Source organism: Typopeltis vanoorti, chromosome 6 (assembly GCF_054136105.1).
Source record: "Typopeltis vanoorti isolate ZY-2024b chromosome 6, IOZ_Tvanoo_1.0, whole genome shotgun sequence".
NCBI lineage: Eukaryota > Metazoa > Arthropoda > Arachnida > Uropygi > Thelyphonidae > Typopeltis > Typopeltis vanoorti.
Genome location: NC_143554.1, coordinates 118047134 through 118066084, shown reverse-complemented (window position 1 = coordinate 118066084; position 18951 = coordinate 118047134). Strand labels below are relative to the sequence as shown.

At 34.3% G+C, this 18951-nt stretch overlaps 1 protein-coding gene across 1 annotated transcript in view; it reads right to left on the bottom strand.

Annotated features, from left to right (window-relative positions):
* LOC150105860 (liprin-alpha-1-like) overlaps window positions 1–18951 on the bottom strand; it is a 394932-nt gene that overhangs the window by 190513 nt on the left and 185468 nt on the right. Inside the window, exons 3-6 of the mRNA XM_090394581.1 lie at window positions 12434–12598; window positions 11347–11421; window positions 6225–6320; window positions 2446–2664 (exon numbers count right to left, since the gene is read on the bottom strand). Of these exons, the coding sequence (XP_090250707.1) occupies window positions 2446–2664; window positions 6225–6320; window positions 11347–11421; window positions 12434–12598 (555 nt within the window). The remainder of the gene's footprint in view (window positions 1–2445; window positions 2665–6224; window positions 6321–11346; window positions 11422–12433; window positions 12599–18951) is intronic.

The following is an 18951-nucleotide window of genomic DNA, read 5'->3' as shown; positions in this document are numbered from 1 at the left end:
AAAGAGCACGATTGAATATACCTCGTGTGAGTGCCCTCTCTTGGTGGCTATGTAACGCACATAGCGGCGGTCGATTGGTTACCGAAGCTCCGAACTGTTTTTGACATGGCTCAATACACTTATTATCTTATATACATCTTTCAGTAATTATACATAATTTTCCTCTTTTAATTAATCCACAAACATTATCCATTTCAATTATGAGTTAGTCAAAATTCACTTAATATCTACAAAAATTGTTTAGACACAGTTCTGAGTTATCAAGATGCACATTTTCTTCTGGATATGGACCATGGATATGGTCACACAAGCATGTCCATATCCATGGTTTTTAACGTTACCTTATGTTGGGTCGGAAATGGGATGACTCATTAAAAGTGAGTTGGCACTTTTTCTGACACAACAATATATATATATATATATATACGATTTGCATTACAACATAGCAGCGAATGAGTAATAAAAAAGTTTTGAAAAAGTGAATGAGCAATCTGCTAAACGATATGAATGTAGTGAAGGTCAGGAGCAGTGAATGTATTACCCATATAGTAATGACACAACAGGATGTAGTAAGACAGAGGAAAATGTTAAATATGGTGAAATGGCAGAAAAACGAAGGAGGAATGATAAAGAAGAGAGAATGAAAGATACTGATACTGTATAAACACAAGTTAGAATATCAGAAAAGAACTGAAGTTGAAGAATGAATTAAAGTATGTTCAGAGTGAAATAGGACAATCAGAGAACAGACTGGTAGTTGGGGGGGGGTGTAAGAAGGAAAGTGGCAGACAGATCAGTAAGAGATGAATGATTGCAGTGGAAAACAGTGGAAAATTTTGTGGTGTTGTATGGGGATTCTAAAGTGAAAGATGTGAAAATGGAGCAGGTGTCAAAAGTAATGTTTGAGGGAGAACAACAATAGGAAGAGTGACAAAGGCTGTGGAGCTGAGAGAAAATGTAGAGGAGTTAACTGTGTTGGTTGGAACAAATGACTTACAAGGAAATGTGAAGGAAAGAAGAACCTGGGAAAAGCTATTGTGCTTACACAATGCAAGGAGAATTAGGAATAAGGGTGGAAAGTTTGCAGCCTTGATACAGTTAGTCAGACCACAAATCATTAGTGTCAGCAAGACATGGTTAACAGAAGATAACGTGCTTATGGGAATAGAATGTGATGGCTATAGCATTTTCAAAAAGACAAAAAAAAAAGATAAAAGAGGTGGTGGCTATTACTGATGATCTTAGAACAATTATGTCCTCTTCACACCAAATGGCTTGGAAGCCATTTGGTGTGAAGATGATGTCAGCACAAATTTTAGATATTTAGTGAGATTTTGCTACAGGCCAGGGAATGCAGAAGTAGAAGATTCTGAGATGTTAGGACAGATGAGACTGGTGAACAACAGGAGGATTATATAATGGGTGATTATATAATTATGGTCAATACTTTAATTATGGAAGTATTGACTGGAAGCAGGAAATATCATGTGAGAATAAGGAGACTGAATCTCTTGAGCTACCTACTTAGAGACAATTATGTTATGCAGCATGTAGTTGAGACAAAACATGGAACTTGAATGCTAGATTTAATAATATCATCTCATACAGTGATAATAGAAGACATTACCATGAATGCCACCAGTTGGGGGAGAGTGAACATATGGTTTTGATGTGAGGAGTGGCTAGCCAGGTATGAGCTTCACAGACAAGAGATGTGTGTGGAATTATGTTGGAATACTGTCGTGACAAAGAGATGTGTGGTTGAGGTGTTGCTTTAATGTATATGTTAATGATCCTGGGAATGATCCAGTTGTTTACTGATGATTTTTAAAATAAGAAAGGTCTGTATGAGTATCATTTACTAAAAATTATATAGCGATCTTGCAGAAAGATCTGAATCAGCTGATATGGTTTCATTTAAAAGTTGTAAAGTACAAGTTTATACACTTTGGACTGACAAGATTACAATTTCTGTATTACACTGATGGAAATGAATGGCAAGAAATTGAACTGATGAGTAAGAATAATGAAGTTATTATAAGGCACTGATGATACCTTATAAATAGAAACAGCACTAAACTATTGTACTCATATCTGGTCGCTTGAATTTTGCAAAGATGTGATGGAGAGGATTCAGAGGAGGTAGCTAAAATGGCAACAGGTCTGTGGATGCTTGCAAGTTAAAGGTTTGCAAGTAGAAAAGAAGGGATATGGAATAAATGTATACATTAATAAAGGGACTTTATAAGAGATACAGACGAAAGTTTTCAACAGATTGTAGTAAGAAAGAGACCATGAGGTCATCCTTGAAATTCAATAAAAGTGGAGTGTAATGGATTGCCAGAGAGGTGGATGCATTGTTCAATGAAGGAGTGCAAGAAGCAAGGACTCTACAGAAATGACAAGTAATAATAACACTATATTTTAAAATAATCTGCTAATTACCTCTCTAAGGTCACGTGCCAAATGAGCATTCTCTTGTTGTATGCGAATTCCATCCTTTTGGGACAGAGTGAAGCTGTCTTCCATTTCTCTTAATTTTGTTCCTACTTCTATTAATTTTGCTTTAGATGCTGCAAGTTCTGCTGCTTGTTTTTCTACTGTTTCTTGCAATTCTACAATTCGACATGCTTCTAATGCTGCATCTGCCAAGCCATTAGATACCTAAGAGTTATAAATAATTAGTTTGGTTTACAATGTGAATATTATTCTATTAGTAACACTGGATATATTACTAAAATCAAATATAAATAATGTAGCTATGGATCAAAGCTACTTACTTACTTAATTAACTTACCTGATGCTCTTCTTCTATGAACAGAAGAAGAGCATCAGGTAAGTTAAGAACTTGTTATTGGTGATGGAAAATGGGTCTCCAAGAGCTCTTAGACTCTTTCTTAGACTCCAAGAACCAAATAGAATAAATAACATATGAAAGTATCATGATGCAGAGAAAGCAACCATTCAGCCTGCAAGCTCAAATAAGATTGATATATGTTTTACTTTTGATGCTCTACCATTCACAATTAATTACATTACATATTGATACATGATGTATAATACAGATTATTCATGTGAAGAATAATATTGCTATAGCATCTCCAGAACACAGTGTAACAGTGCAGCTGCATATCTTCATTGAACAGTGTTTGCAACACAAAATCACACGACATTTCCTCTCTCACACCTACTCACGTTCTCCTCACACTAATTAACCTCTCTAGTTTCTTAATCTTCATTCACTCTTCAGTCTTTATGCCTTCCATCTCCATTCTCAGCATTTCTGTTTCTCTTCATGCACGTGCTTTCATTCTCTCTGCTTTCACCTGACATTCACTCACACAATCACTGCCATCAGACAAAACATCACCCTCTGCCACATTGCCCAAGGTCAAATCTATATGCGCCTTTCACATTCTCATACCCTCTAACATACTACTGGTATCTAGAAATTGGCAGTCATCCACTTCTAAAGCACTATTCCCCACTGCTAATGAAATCCTAGAATGGCACACTTATGCCTAGCGCTTCCCACTGCCCACATGTGATGTATCCATACACATTCCAGTTCCTCACCTATCACATTTTTAAACAACAGGATGCATACATGTCATGAAATCCTTGACTATGCTATGAATAATACACTCTTTAAATGGTGGCAGGCACAAGCACTGTTAAATATAAGACAGAGACAATAAATTTGTACCAAAAAATTGCATCAATCATAAAAAACAGCAAAACTGAATAGCACAAACTTAAAAACCAGTGATAAAGATGTATACATAAAAAAGTCTGCTTTGAATATTAATGCATATCTTCTTTTTTTTTTTTTTACTGCCTCATGCTGACTGACTGCCATATTTTCATACACTAGCACCCAAAGATTTGCAAGGGGGGGGGGGGGGGGGTAAACTCTCGCTCAGTCTTTGTTTCTGAAAAACCTTGCTTGGATGAGAGTGTATAGCATATTGAGTTTATAAGGCAGATGATGTTCATCATCCATTGTGAAACAACACCATTCTGCTTAGTAGAATCCTGAAGTATCTTGAAAAAGTCCATATTTGGTCTCTAGAGCTGGAGAACTGGATTATGTAACCCTTACCCCATACACAGTACAAAATATATTATAGGTTTTTGGTTTACAACCTTCACTGGGTGAAATTCATATCACCAAAAAAAAAAAAAAAAAAATCATGCTTTTCAAGATTTAGGCCTAGAGTGGTTTGTTCTGGCCTCAGAAGTCATCACTGAATCTCTTTAGAGGACATCCTGGTTTTCTTTTTCCTAATGGTTTGTAATTCAGGGCTTGTTTTGGTAATCTTTCTGTTTTCATTCTTTCAATGTGTTCCACTCATTTATGTTTATATTTTGTAATTTCTTTCTATTACTGATTCCTTGTTTAATTCTTTGATAATTTCTTCATTTCTTTTGTGATCAAATAGAGTATACTTTGCAGTTTTTCTCATAAACTTCATTTCAGCTGTTATTAACCTCTGTTGGTCTTTTTGTTTTATTGTCCAGATTTCACTTCCATACAATAGGACTCGTAGGGTTAATGTATTGTATACTTTTAGTCTGGTTTGTTTTTGAACTAGGTTAGGTCAGGTTTAAATATAGAGTTAATTACACTTGTTATTTTTAAATATTTCACAATTTTTAGGTGTATATCTTTTTCATTTTCATATGTAATTGCACATCCTAGGAAGTTAAATGAATTCACTTGCTCTAAATCTTGTTATCTATCACTATTTTAGTATTGGATCTTGTCCTTTAAAGGCCATCATCGTTTTTGATTTTTCTGTTGATATTATCATTCCATAATCTTTTAATTATTTCATTTAAATTTAAAATATCTTTCTGTAAGTTATTTTCAGAATTTGTAATTATTATTTGATCAATAGCAAAAAGGAGAGTGTTCTAGTTCATGGTAGGAGAAAGTTTAATACCTTGATGGAAATTTTTATTCCATTTTATTATTATTTCATTTAGATAAATATTAAAAAGAGTTGCTGAAAGAGGACATCCCTGTTGGACTCCTTGGTTTATCTCTCTCAGATATGATAGTTCATAATTTAATCTTATTTGTATTTGATTATTTTCATATATTATTATTATTATTATGTGACACCTCCAGGGAGTCCAAAGAAGACTCATCGAGGAAGAGTGTGCCAACAGCATCGAACGATTGTTTCCCTTCCAACTACTAACCACGCTCAAACTTGCTTAACTTTTTGCTGAGCCATTAGTAGCAGAGGCTCTACCAATCGACCAATACTTATGATAGCTTTTAGAATATTATTTGGTATTTGTCTTTCTTTTAATATGTTAAATAAAATGCTTCTTTTAACTTTGTCAAATGATTTTCAAAGTCAATAAATAATATGTATTTCTAAATTTGTATTCTCTTCTTTTCTCTATTATTAATTATAGGCAAAAGGCCAGGTCTATACATGATTGTCATTTTCTAAATTCATTCTGTACTTCTAAAATAAAGTTTTCAGACTATTTTATTAGTTTGTTATTTAAAATTCTGCTTATATTTTATAACAGGAATTTAGAATACTTATACTTCTATAATTTTTAGGGTAATCTCTACTACCTTTTTTAAAGATGAAGATCACTATTGCTTTTTTTCCATTCTATTGGTGGGTTACTTGCTGAATAGATTTTATTTAAAAATAATAAGTCTTTCTTTGAACTTTATTTCTGCAAAAACAGCAATCTAAGCTATAATATAAGGAGTAGTGGCACCACTGCAGGAATGCCCATTGGATTTGCTCTTGTGGAAGTGCAAAAGCTGTGTATTCTGCTAACTCTGACAAATATATATAAATGTAAAAATGAAGAAAATCACTGTAAATACATTTAGAATCTCATCTTATTATTTTAATTTTTGCATATGTCATCCAGATATTTAAAAATTATGACATGAGAAATTTTAAAGTCTCCAGTAACTCAGGAAGTAGTGATGATACCCTCTGGCTTACATTCATTTAGGTTGTAAGGAAACTTTATAAGGAATTTACAACTGTAATACATTATGTAGATAGAATTAAATGCTCATTCACTGCATATGTTTATAAGAAGCCAAACTGCTTCTTATATGATCATGTCAAACTGCTATATTAATCCTACCTTATTAAAGGAAAAATGAAAACTTTTAATTAGATTTTCTTTCTGAACAAATAATTAAAAACAATGTTTTAGTAAAAGTAATTTACCACTCCATTGAGATTTTGAGCAATTTCTTCTCCATTATCTCCAACAAGTTTCCTCTCATCCTGTATCCTCATAATTCCTTTAGATTTGCTGTGCACCAGCTGTAATAAATAAAAATAGTCTGAAAGTCATCAGAACATCAAATTCCACTTTATATTATAAATATGCTATTTGATCAAAAACATTCAGACACCTCTTTGTAGTAGAGAATTATGGCTATATACATCACAAAAATGGCTCATGTAGGTATAAAAAGTTGTACACAGTGTTGTAGTCTTCATAGAAAAACATTAACAGAAAAATGGGCCATAACTGAAAAGCACTTAATGACTTTCAATCATAGAATGCTGCCTTTGCAACCCCTTACTTTGGGAAATTTCTGCCTTGCTGTAGCTGCTCTGATCAACTATAAGTGATATTTTGAAGTGGAAACTCCTAAAAGCAACAACAGTACAATCGTGACCTCATATACCACATAAAATTACAGAGTTAAACCACCAGTAGCTGAAGCATGTAGCATGAAAAAATCACTTGTGCTTGGTCAAAACACTCGCTAATGACTTCCAAAATACCTCTACAAGCAATACCAGCAACACAACTGTTTGTCAAGAGCTGAAAAACATAGGTTTTTCATGACTGCATAGCCACATACAAGCCTAAAATCAGCAAGGGCAACACAAATGTGTCAGGCGGAGTGGTGTAAAGCTTGACAGCACTGGACTCTGGAGCAGTGGAAATGTGTTCTCTGGAGTGATGAATTATGCTTCATCATCTGGCATACAATGACAGGTGTCAGTTTTGCCAATTCAAAGAGAGCACTATCTGCCTGAATGTGTGGTGGAAAAGGCATAATGGTCTTGGGATGATTTTCATGGTTCAGGCTAGATCCCTAGTTCTAGTGATGAGGAATCAAAATGCAGCAGCCTACAATGACATTCTAGACAATTCTGCTAGACAATTCAAATATACGGCAATAGTTTGATGAAGCCCTTTCCTGTATCAACATGGCAATGCCCTATCCACAGATCGAGGTCTGTGCAGGAATGGTTTGATGAGATGGGTGTTGAAGAACTTGACTGGCCTGCACAGAGCCCTGATCTCAATCCCACAGAACACTTGTGGGATGAATTGGAACACTGCTTGTGAGCCAAGTCAAATTGCCTGACATCAGTGAGTAACCTCACTAATGCTTCTGGAAAAATGGAAAGGAATTACTTCAGTAACATACCAAAATCTAGGGGAAATCTTTTCAGAAAATTGAATTTGTGATAAAAGTAATGGTGGAACAACTCTGTATTACTGACTTTCATATGTAGAGTGAAAACTGGAATGAGCAGATATATGGATATTTTTGATCAGATGGCATATAGTAAAACTAATAAAAGAAAATAATTTACTGGCAGAACCAGAATAATTTGTGATAATCCTTCTTCCCTTTACTGGAATGTTTGTGAAGAGAGCTACTACATCAAAGCTCACCATGATGTCAGAAAACTTGAGTTTTATATTCTTAATTTTAGAGACAAAGTCAGTTGAGTTTTTTATATAAGAAGGAGATTTTCCTGCAAAACCTTTTAAGGATGATGCCAGATATTTTGATAACCGGTAGGTGGGTGAGTCAATACTATCTACTATAGGTCTCATTGGGCAGTTTTCTTTGTGTACCTTCGGGAGACCGTATAACCTTGGAATGAGTGGATGTAAAGAACGAATTGAAAGGCATATGTTTCGTGGAAGTTCTGTCACCTTTTGTAGAAGGTTATTAGTTTTGTTATATATCTCCCTCGTTGGGTCCCTCTCGATTTCTGAGTATGTATCCGACTCTTAACAATGTTAAGATTTTTTCCCGGTAGCATCAAATAGCACAACAGCAACAAGAACTTACTACAGGCCAAAATTTTCTTACTTATATATAGGATTTCCCGCAAGATTCATATTTTAATGAGCGGTGCAATGAAACTGAAATTAGGCAAACACAAGAATCAAGTTAAACAAGATATTTAATTCTCTCACAAAATTATTCTTACATAAGAAACAAGACCTCTATTAAGATCAATACAATTAGAAAATAATTTATGCATTCTATAAGGAATTTAGATTCTACTCAGCTGAGTACATCATTTACTGCTAGAACTTATATATAAGAGTTTTACAATTCTCATCTGTTAGGATCTCAACTTAGTTTCACTTTAAACAACATCAATATTCAGCAAAACACTTAAAATTTAATTCTTTTTAGTCTCATAGAATAATCATAAACTTCAATTTTATCAAACACTGAGCTGGCATCATCAATATCTATCAGAGGATTAAAATAGTTCTTAAAAGGCTCAGGCTTGAATTTACATATACATTGTGAGATAACACATTCAAACACGAACTATTTCTTCAATGAAGTTTCTCACATTTGTATCACAAGGAAATGATTTATAATATCACTCATTCAAGCTTGACTAGCTGGCTCCAGCAACACGAAATTTGACCAAGTTCTCCGGACACAAGCAACACTATCACACATTAGTTATAGAATAGATATTCTTACCGGTATGATCATCATCATCATAGCTTGCACATTATGGAAAATTCTTACAACACTTCTAGGCACTCGATAATCTTCCACTATAAGCAACATAAAACTTATAGTATCCCTGAGTTCAATAACTTATTTGTTAAGACTGGAAAATGTATTTTCTTGCTCATAATAACTTGTCTTATGATAAATCTCGATCATATTATTATCCTTTCACTCAGGTAAATTCCTTTACAAGGTGACAGGAAACTATAAATAAATATGAGTTCAAAGTAAGATTTATTAAAATTGGAACAACTTTCCAAATCTTTGTTACGTCGTACGATCCCAGGTTAGGTCACATCTCACGACCTTCCTACACTCTCTCCATTTTCCTTCTGGTTCCTTCTTCCTATATCCCATAAAATCCTCTTTCTTTTTCCCGCCCAAACTCTTTTTTTTTTCACTCATTCAGTTTACTACAAAATTCCTGCGTGATTGTTGTACAGTTCCCAATGCTAAGGCACGCGCTATCTCGAAATAACTTAGTTTTCTGACAGCAGCCAATCAAATCACATTAGCAGAGTCCCTTAGAAATATTTTCACTTTCAGTAACAACAAATAAAATGCATATATTACAAGTTCACTTAGGATAATACATTTACAAGTTATATTAAGAATTTATACAAGATAAATAACTAAAAAAAAATTACAATTATTATTTCAATGAGCAAATAACAATAAGTGTTTAAATTACAATTTACTTAGGAGCAAACCCAGGTCAGGAAATGCAATTCATGTTAAATCATGAATGAAATAATCATAAAATTCTTCATGCACAATTTAACAATCCCTATAGGTTTTGAAGAAGGGTTCCGGGGAGTTGACATCTGACCTGACATACTTGTTTCATATGAGTCTTACACTGAGCCAAGTTCCAAAGGAGTGAAAGGAGGGCAAGATTGATCCCTTCATAAGAGATATGATAAGACTCGTGAAGCCAATCTGTGTGTCTGCAATTATTAGAGGTATTGAATAAGTCTTAAGATCTGCAGACAATTTTATTCCCTCTCACAGTTATAAACATACAGGTTTGTTTATAACTGTGAGTAGGCTAATTCAGTATGCTGTAGTTTGATAAATATATATGAAGTATTATAGAATATATATATATATATGCTGGAATAGTCTTTAATATCTTGTTTGTCCCATATAATGAAAATTTTGAAGTTATTATTTTTTTTAAAAAGGCTAAATCCAGAATATTGGAAATTTCATCTGACTATATTCATGGTCATTAAACAAAACAGAATATTGTGCCACAGGGATCTGTATTGGGACCATTGTTATTTAATTTGCATGTTAATAATATTGGGATGGATTTAACTGGTAATATACAACTGCTTGCAGATGATGCAAAACTGGAGAGGGTGATGAGGAATCAAGCAGATGATGTGACCTCATAGGAGGACTTAAAGAGACTGTATGAGTGGGCAACTGTCAGTTCAATGGTGCAAAATTCTGGAATTTGGTAGGCAATAATGGGATGCAAAGTATATACTTGGTGGAGAAATTTTGGAAGATGTTGAGGGGAAAAGAGACCTTGGAGTGGTGGTGGTGGACAAGGATTTGACATTCAAAGGTCAAAGTCGTCACGTATCAGATAATGGCAATGATGCAGAGAACCTTAATTGCAGAAATAAAGAGGTTCCATTCTAATAATGCCTTGATCAGGTCTTGTGTGGATTATTGTGCACAGACTGATCCCCTGGTTTTCATAGCGATGAGATATATTGGAAAGGGTGCAGAGAAGATGATTAAGACCTTTTGGATTTAAGATATTATTATTATTCGCTTCACCTCCAAGGAGTCCGAAGACTCATCGCGGGAGGACACCTACTATACAACTCTCTGTCTCCACCACTACCAAACCTCTACTACCAATCAACTACATCAGCGCCATCTACTGCCCACCACCACAAACACAACAAGTATTTTTTTGTCTGTAAATTGCTTGTGTTCTGAAGGGCCAATTTGTCTGTATGAGGGATGAAAAACCCGAGTTTCCGGGAGAAAAACCCTGCTACTACCATATGAGATCAGCTAACTCACCTTCAATTAAAAAAGTCCATATAAAGATTCCTCCCGTTACAACGGGAATCGAACTCAGGCCTTTTCCAATCGAAGGGTGCAATGTACCGTCGTTCTTCCAATTGCGTTAAGGAGGCGATATGATGACAGAGTGAGGGAATATAGTTTATAAAGCCTTGTAAATAGAAAGAAGAGAGGGAATATGATCAAGACATTCAAGTTGGTAAAGCGTTGTTACTAGTTAATGTGAAAGAAATTTTCATGGAATGGGGAAAGGAGTAGAACAAGGGGATATTTCTGGAAGCTGTATAAGGAACAGGTTCTTTTCATGGAGACTGGAATGCATTGCTTGACATTGTGGTGAATGCAGATACAGTGAATGAGTTTAAAGCACAGTTTGATCGGTCATGCAATAGTCGTGGCTCCTGCAATTAATCTCTTGACTCGGTCTGGTGTTAGTAATAATAATAATGTAATAGTAATAATATTAAACATTTCAAAATATGTAAACTGAAGATAATACTCACTTGTTCATTGGCTTGACTTAATTCATCTTCTAAGGTTGCTACTCGTTCTAATGCACTACGTAACCTTTCTCGAACCTAAGATAAAGTAAAAAATGTTATATTTTTAATAGTAAAATAATAAATAAAAAAAATCATCTTTGAATCTTGAAGGGATTTTTTTTTGTTCAAGAGAGTGTATCAAAAGTATTTTGAAAGTGTGGGTCATGTCAAAAACAGGTGGAAAAAGGAGTGAATATTACTAAGCAAGAAAAGGCAAGAGTGCAGATAGACATGAGGGAGTAACCATGTGAAAGCACATGGTGACATGGAATCTTTCACAAAACAAAGGTGTGAGTTTCAGTAATTAGAGAAATGCCTGAGAGTGGTATGGTGTGGAAGAGAAAGAAATGTGAGATGAGAGAGAGGAGGGGAGAAAAGAGAAAGGAATGTGCAACAAAGCAAGACTGAAGAGTATCCAAAGGCAAATGACCAAAATGGTGACTGGTTTATGGAGTGTTCACTATGAGGACAGACTAGAGGTTTATGGGTTATAAAGTTTAGTTGATAAGATCAAAAGAGGAGATATGACAGAAACATATGATTAACTGAATGAGTTTATAGACTAGATGCTGAAGACATTTTCCAGTACTTAACAGGACAGGAGAGAACAAGACCCTGGAAGAGTTGTGTAAGAGTGTGTGAGAACTAGACCTTTGCTTCAGGGTGGTGAATGAGCAGAATCAGTCACCAGTAGTGGTCAGAAGTGATTTGTATGTGAATCATTTAAGGAGAAATATGATCAGTAGGTAAGTCTTAGGTTCCACAGAGGTTTCCATGTAATAATAATAATACTAACAATTACTCCCAGAAATTAATTAATACCTTCACAGATTTTTACTGATATCTTCTGAAGTGCAAGCAAGTACGCACTAATTTTGATGACCAGCTTTCTTCTCTATTTTTAGATTTCATTCCAGAAATAATTAAATAATTAATTTTAAAAAGTTTTCAATGCTTATATACACCCAAAAGATTTCTTAAGTTTCCTAACTGGCTATAATTATTTTTTTGTTAAATATAATTAATGTAGTATTTAAATCTGGATTACCTTTTCATCTAGAGCTTTGTGATGTTCAAAAAGTGACTTTAAAGCCTTCAGCACTTCAACTTCTGAAGACACACCAGCAGGTGACTGGGCTTGCCTCTTTACAACAGTCATCCTTAGTGAACGCTCGTGACGGGACACCAAGCACTCCAAATGTTCCAAAAGTAACTGTGTTAACACATAAAAGCAGATTACTCACAAATTTTTATAATCCATGCAGTGCAAAAATAAAGATTACACACAATTATAACAAATTTCCAGTTATTCAGATTAAAGCAATGAGCAAGAATGTTCACTACATGAAGTGAAATTATACAATAAAAATTATAATACAAAAAAACGTACTTTTTGAATTCTCTTTTCTTAAACGTTATACTCCTGACACAGGTTCTTACTATGAATACAAATTAAACAAGTTAGTCAAAGGCAATTTATAAAGGCAATTACTTAGATCCCCAGATATCACACGTGTGATATCTGGGGATCCAAGTGGCCACTCTTCCATAAGAAGGTCTTGAACAAAAACCCAATCCAGTACTGTTGAAGATGTTCATTAAGGAACCTCAGGGCATCATGATAGAAGTGAGAGAGAAAGAGAGAGGGAGTTCTATCCTGCTACAAATTGAAGTCATTAGAGTCTTCCTGTAGGTATGGGAAAAGCCACACATCAGTATATCTAGATATGATCACTGTCACTATATCCTCCATAAAAAAAAAAAAAAAAATGTACTGAAGATCTGTGTACATCATATACAGCATATTACAGTTGGGGAATCCTTTTTTTGTGTTCAATCATGATGTGGGTTTTTAGTGCTCCTTATGTGGACATTATGGTAATTCAAATTTTCCACTTAAATGAAAATTAGCCTCATCACTGAATGTAAGACAATTTTCATCATCATCTTCATTTTCCATGTTACTCTGAAAACTACAGCAGAAGTTGTATTGTTTCTCTTTATCATGCTGTCAGGGCCTGCAGCAGGTGCAAGCAATAAAGTTACATCTCTTCATCCATGTATGGATAATAAACCAGATGGACAGAAGGATGCCTAGCTCATGAGTATCTTGTCCTATCAATTTCCTATGACTTCCTTGAATGGTGACATGAAAGCATTTTAGTGCTTCACACATGCACAACACACAGGGCCGGCGGAAGCGGGCATGCAGAGCATGCGAGCGGCGCTACAATGGGGGCACTGCCAGGGAACGGTTCATAAGTTAATTTTTAAGAAATAAAATTTTTTTCATAAAAACAAAAAATTCTTAGAATGATCAATATTAAAATAAATAAGGCCAGATACACCGAATAAAAATTTAAAAAAAAAATGTATATTGCCGCCTCTTTGATCAGCCGGCTGTTTACAATTTTACAGCTAGAGCAGGCTAAATGCTTGCCTGCAGAATGTTGTGTCTACTGCAGTCTATCTAAAGTGAAACGGTGAATGGTTTTTATGTGCGGAAACAAAGTTTCGTACAAAACATTTGTTGCTAGTTAACCAATCATATGGTATGCATCTCAGTAGGCTACTGACAGTAGCACAGTGCCAACTATTATTTCGTCTCTGTGTCGTGTTGTGTAATAATTTCTTGTGAGTATAAAATAGAAATGGAATCAAAAATTTAAAAAAAAAGTTATCCAGTGCACAAAATCATAAGCGTCATGCTGCGAAAGAAGCAGATATTAAGAAACAAACTGGGGCTCTTAATAAATTTGTTAAAATATTCTGATGCAAATTGTAACCAACTCGATACATCAGAAATCAGAGTTGAAGAACCGTGCACATCATCCAGTTTGCAAGAAAGTACTATTGCAACTATTAAACAAGATAATTGAACATGATTTAAGTGAAAAATAGTTAGGATTTAGTCAACTACAAGATTTAGTTGTAGTTGACCATGAAACTAACACATTGTTAGTCTCTGTAAATTTAGATCCAGGTGAATGGGGAAATATTGATGAAAAATTACAAGTTGTTTTAATTGAAATGGGGCCTGTTCAAAAGAAAAATATAATATATCCCAGAGATACATATGGTTGTAAATTCGGCGACACGTATTATAATAGAAAAATGGAAAACAGGAGCTCGTGCCAAGAACATGGCTCATTTATTCCGAAACTTTAAATTCTGTTTTTTGCTTTTGTTACAAACTTATCGTACCTACTGAATCAACTGAATCGTGTACTGAGTCTTGTAGAAGGTTATAACGATTGGAGAAATGTAAGTACAACTTCACATAGCCATAAGACTAGTTTAACTCACATGAAAAATTTCTTAAAATGGAAGGAACTTGATAAAAATTAAAAAATAACAAAACTACTATTGATTTCCAGACTCAAAGCATGTATTAAATGGAAAAGAAACATTGGACGAGTTTTTAGAACACTCGATTGAAATTTAAAATTCCTTGGTAGCCGAAATTTAGCTTTTCGCGGATCATCTGATAAATTATATGAAAGGAATAATGGCAATTTTTTAAAATTAGTCGAACTGTTTGCGAAGTTTGATCCTGTTATGGAAAATCATGTTGAAAGGGCCCTAAAATGAAACAATAGGGTATACTATTTGAGTAAAGACAGTCAAAATGAAATATTGGAAACTTTAAGTAACGCAATCAGGGATACAATTTTATTATCAATTCGAAAATCTAAATATTATTGCATAATTTTAGATTGCACACCTGATGCAAGTAAAACAGAATAAATTACCATTATTGTTCGCTTTGTTTCCTGTGACAATGGAATTGTCAAGGTCAGGGAAAACGTTTTAGGTTTTGCAGATATATCAGATTCCACAGGACATGGTTTATGTGCAACAATAATGGAACAACTGGAAAAATGGAACATTCCTATTGAAGACATGCAAGGTCAAGGGTATGACAATGAGGCAAATATGAAAGGGAAAAAATATGGGCTCCAAAATTTGCTTTTGAACAAAAATCCTCGAGCTTTTTACGTGCCATGTGCTGCTCATACTCTAAATTTAATCATTAACGATGCAGCCAAAGTGAATGCAGATACAATTAGTTTCTTTGCAATTATTCAAGAAATATAAAATTTATTTTCATTCTCTTACAAAAGTTAGGCAATCCTTTTAAAGTTCGTAAAAAAATTAACATTGAAACAGCCATCAGAAATGTGATGGGAAAGTAAAATTAATGTAATCAGCCCTCTACGATATCAGTTAGGAGAAATTTTTTATGCACTTTTTGAAATTTTAAATAATGAAAATTTTAATAAAGAAACTCAGCATGACGCACAAACATTATGGACTACAAATAAAGGACTAAAATAAAGGACTACAAATTTATTTGCTCCCTTATAACTTGGCATGATTTACTTAATAGAATAAACTCTGTGAGTAAAATGCTTCAAGACAAAAATATGAATATTACACTTGCTTTAGAATCTATCAAAAACTTAAAAATATTCTTACAAGAGTATCGATCAGATACAAATTTTAAAGAAGTTCTAAAAACGGCAAAATAACTGAGTTAAGAGGTAGATGGAGAACAAGAATTTAAAACTGGTATGGAAGTTCGACAACGAAAGAAGACATGCCAATTTGACTACGAGCATCATGACGAAAAGCCACAATCGCCAGAAGATAAATTTAGAGTGAATGTGTTTTATACACTTCTAGACGTTGCAATGTGTTTGTTAATAGAACGTTTTGAACAACTAAAAACATATTATGATAATTTAAATTTCTTGTATAGATTACTACAAATTAATAATGAAGATTTACGAAAAACTTGTGACAATTTAGAGATTCTCTTGAAGGACGGCGACAATAAAGACGTAAATGCAATAGAACTATATGACGAGTTATGTGCTTTCCGGGATATTTTTCGGAAGGATAATTTAAATATTCAAAAGCCCTTTCGATATTCTTAATTTTATTGTGTCCAATAATTTATCTTTCCTTAACTTTTCAATTGCTTTAAGAATACTATTAACCATAACTGTTAGTGTAGCGAGCGGTGAACATTCCTTTTCCAAGTTGAAATTGATTAAAACTTAAGAACGAAACTTGTAAAAATTATTAAAAAATTTTTACAAGTTACTAAGAATTTAGTAACATATTTGTAAAATGCAAAAATTTTTTTAACTTTAATTCAAATAAATTTTAACTTTAATTAAAATTCATTTTAATTTTGTTAGCGATTCGGGTCGGTGAGAAGGCTATAATCCCTGTTTCATTATATTCAACAATTAAAGTGAAATGGCTTTATCAAAATTTGCTTTAACTTTTGAGAATTTTTTGAATTATACGGGTTTTTAACGATTATCCTGCCTAGTCAACACCCCCGGTTCGTTACATTTAGCGAACCAATGTGTGGCTGTTCTGTCAAAATTTATTTAAGAAATTTCAAATAATTTAAATTTTTATTATCATAAAAGAACTACACACTCCTGGATCGTTACAGGGGCGCTTAGATAGAAATTGCATGCAGGCGGCAAAGACCATAGCGCCGGCTCTGACAACACATGACTGTGTAGTCTGTAGAATGGCCAAGAAGGTTGTGGAAGGACAGAATGGATACAAGGGTGAGAAAGTGATTATAGAGGGGAAGAGTGATGCAGAGCAAAAAGTGAAGATAAGGATATGAATGAAAAATCAGAGTCAGGATCAGGAAGGAAAATGAGGATGGTCAGATTGAAGAGAAAGAGAGAGAGAGAAAGAAAGAGAGAGAGAGATGTACTACAGCAACCAGATAACAGAGTTATTCTGTTGGTAGGATGGCCATATAGTGTGAAGAACTATTATGTTCATATACTAATGTAAGGAGTCGGTAAAAAGAAGCTTAGTTTGTAGCACTGATCAAGTCAGTATACCCAAAGATAATTGGTGTAAGTGAAATTTCATTTTCTGAGGATGATATAATGTCGAAGAGTAGAAGTGAGAGGATATTAGCATTTTCCAAAAAAAAAAAGGATAACAGGGGGAAGAGAAAGGGGGGGGGAGTGCTGTTAATGACAACAGAGGAATCTGTCCTCAAGAGTGGAAGTGAAAAATAGTAGTGCATATGAAGTTGAGATCAACAGAATAGTGTATCTAATAAGATGTTATGAGCCAGAGATTGTGGAGAGCACTGATTGTGAAATGTTTAGACAAATTATTGGGAAGATAAAAGAAACGTGATCCTAATGTGAGAATTTAATTATGTGGATTGTGAAAAGAACATATATTATATGGCAACAAGAATAGTGAATTGGCAAAGTTTCTGTGATATTATCTTAAGCAGCATGTGATGGAAGCAACATGAGGTTTGTGGGTGTTAGATTTGGTGATATCCTAACAGGACATGGTTGTAAATGGGGTATCAACACTATCACCTGTTTGTGAAAATGATAATGAGGTACTACTGATTTGAAAGGATTCAAACAGGAAAAGAGTGTTATGTGGAATTATATAGTGGGTGGTTATGAGCTCTGTAGTCAACTAGCATCAATACACAGGATTGATAAGCCGTGCATAAAAGATACTGACAGTGCATGGGAAATTATAAGGCAGTATATATGACATAGGCAATGCAATGCATAACTGCATACCAAAGAGTTAAGTGAATAAATAAAGAAGTGAGATGGATGAACAGCGAAATCAAGCAAGCAATGTGAGAAAAGAAAGTGTTATATAAAGTATAAGCAGAATATGAAAAGAGACTGGACAATCAACTCAAAGATAATCCAAGGTAATTTTTCTGCTACATGACAAGCAAGAGGAAGAATGATTATGGAAGGGTAACACTGGTAGATAGTTATGGTAACAAAGTGATCATAGCCAAGGATATAGTGCAATTGTTTAATGAGCACTTCTTAAGGGATCATACTGGTGTGAATGATACTGTGTAACATGAGAAGGGAAGCCAACATTAGAGGAATTAGAGGTGTATCAAATGTTGCTTGGGTTAGATGTTAATAAGGCTATGGGAATGGATGACATATTACCACATATTTTAAAGGAATGTGCAAAAGAGTTAGCCATGCCCTTCATCTGACTATTTAACGAAAGTCTTGCAGTGGAGAACATTTCTAAGTAGTGGAAAGAATCTAGAAGAGTATCATACTTGAGGAGTGGCACAGATGTACCACTCCACAGAACAGATGTTTCCAATTATAAATAGTCTGTATATGTGCAGTTGTGGTCAAAGCATTGGAGAAACTGGTTGGGAAAATAATAAAGATTGGGTTGGTGTACATAGGATTCTCTCTATGAGGATTAGCATGGATTTGTGAAGGGCGGGTCTTGTTTTAGCAATCTGCTTTACATTTTATGAAAAGGTGATGAATGGGTTGGATAACAGTGATTTTCTTGGAGTTTGCTAGGGCATTTGATAAATTTCCAGATGAGCATTTAGTGTATATATATATATATATAAGCTGCAGAAGATGGGAGTAGATAACAGATTGGTAGGATGGATGGTTTGAAGATCGGCTCTCTGAACGATACGATACATGTGTATGGTGAAACAGTGTCTCAGAAAGGGAACAGTGACAAGTGGCATGTTAATAATATTTC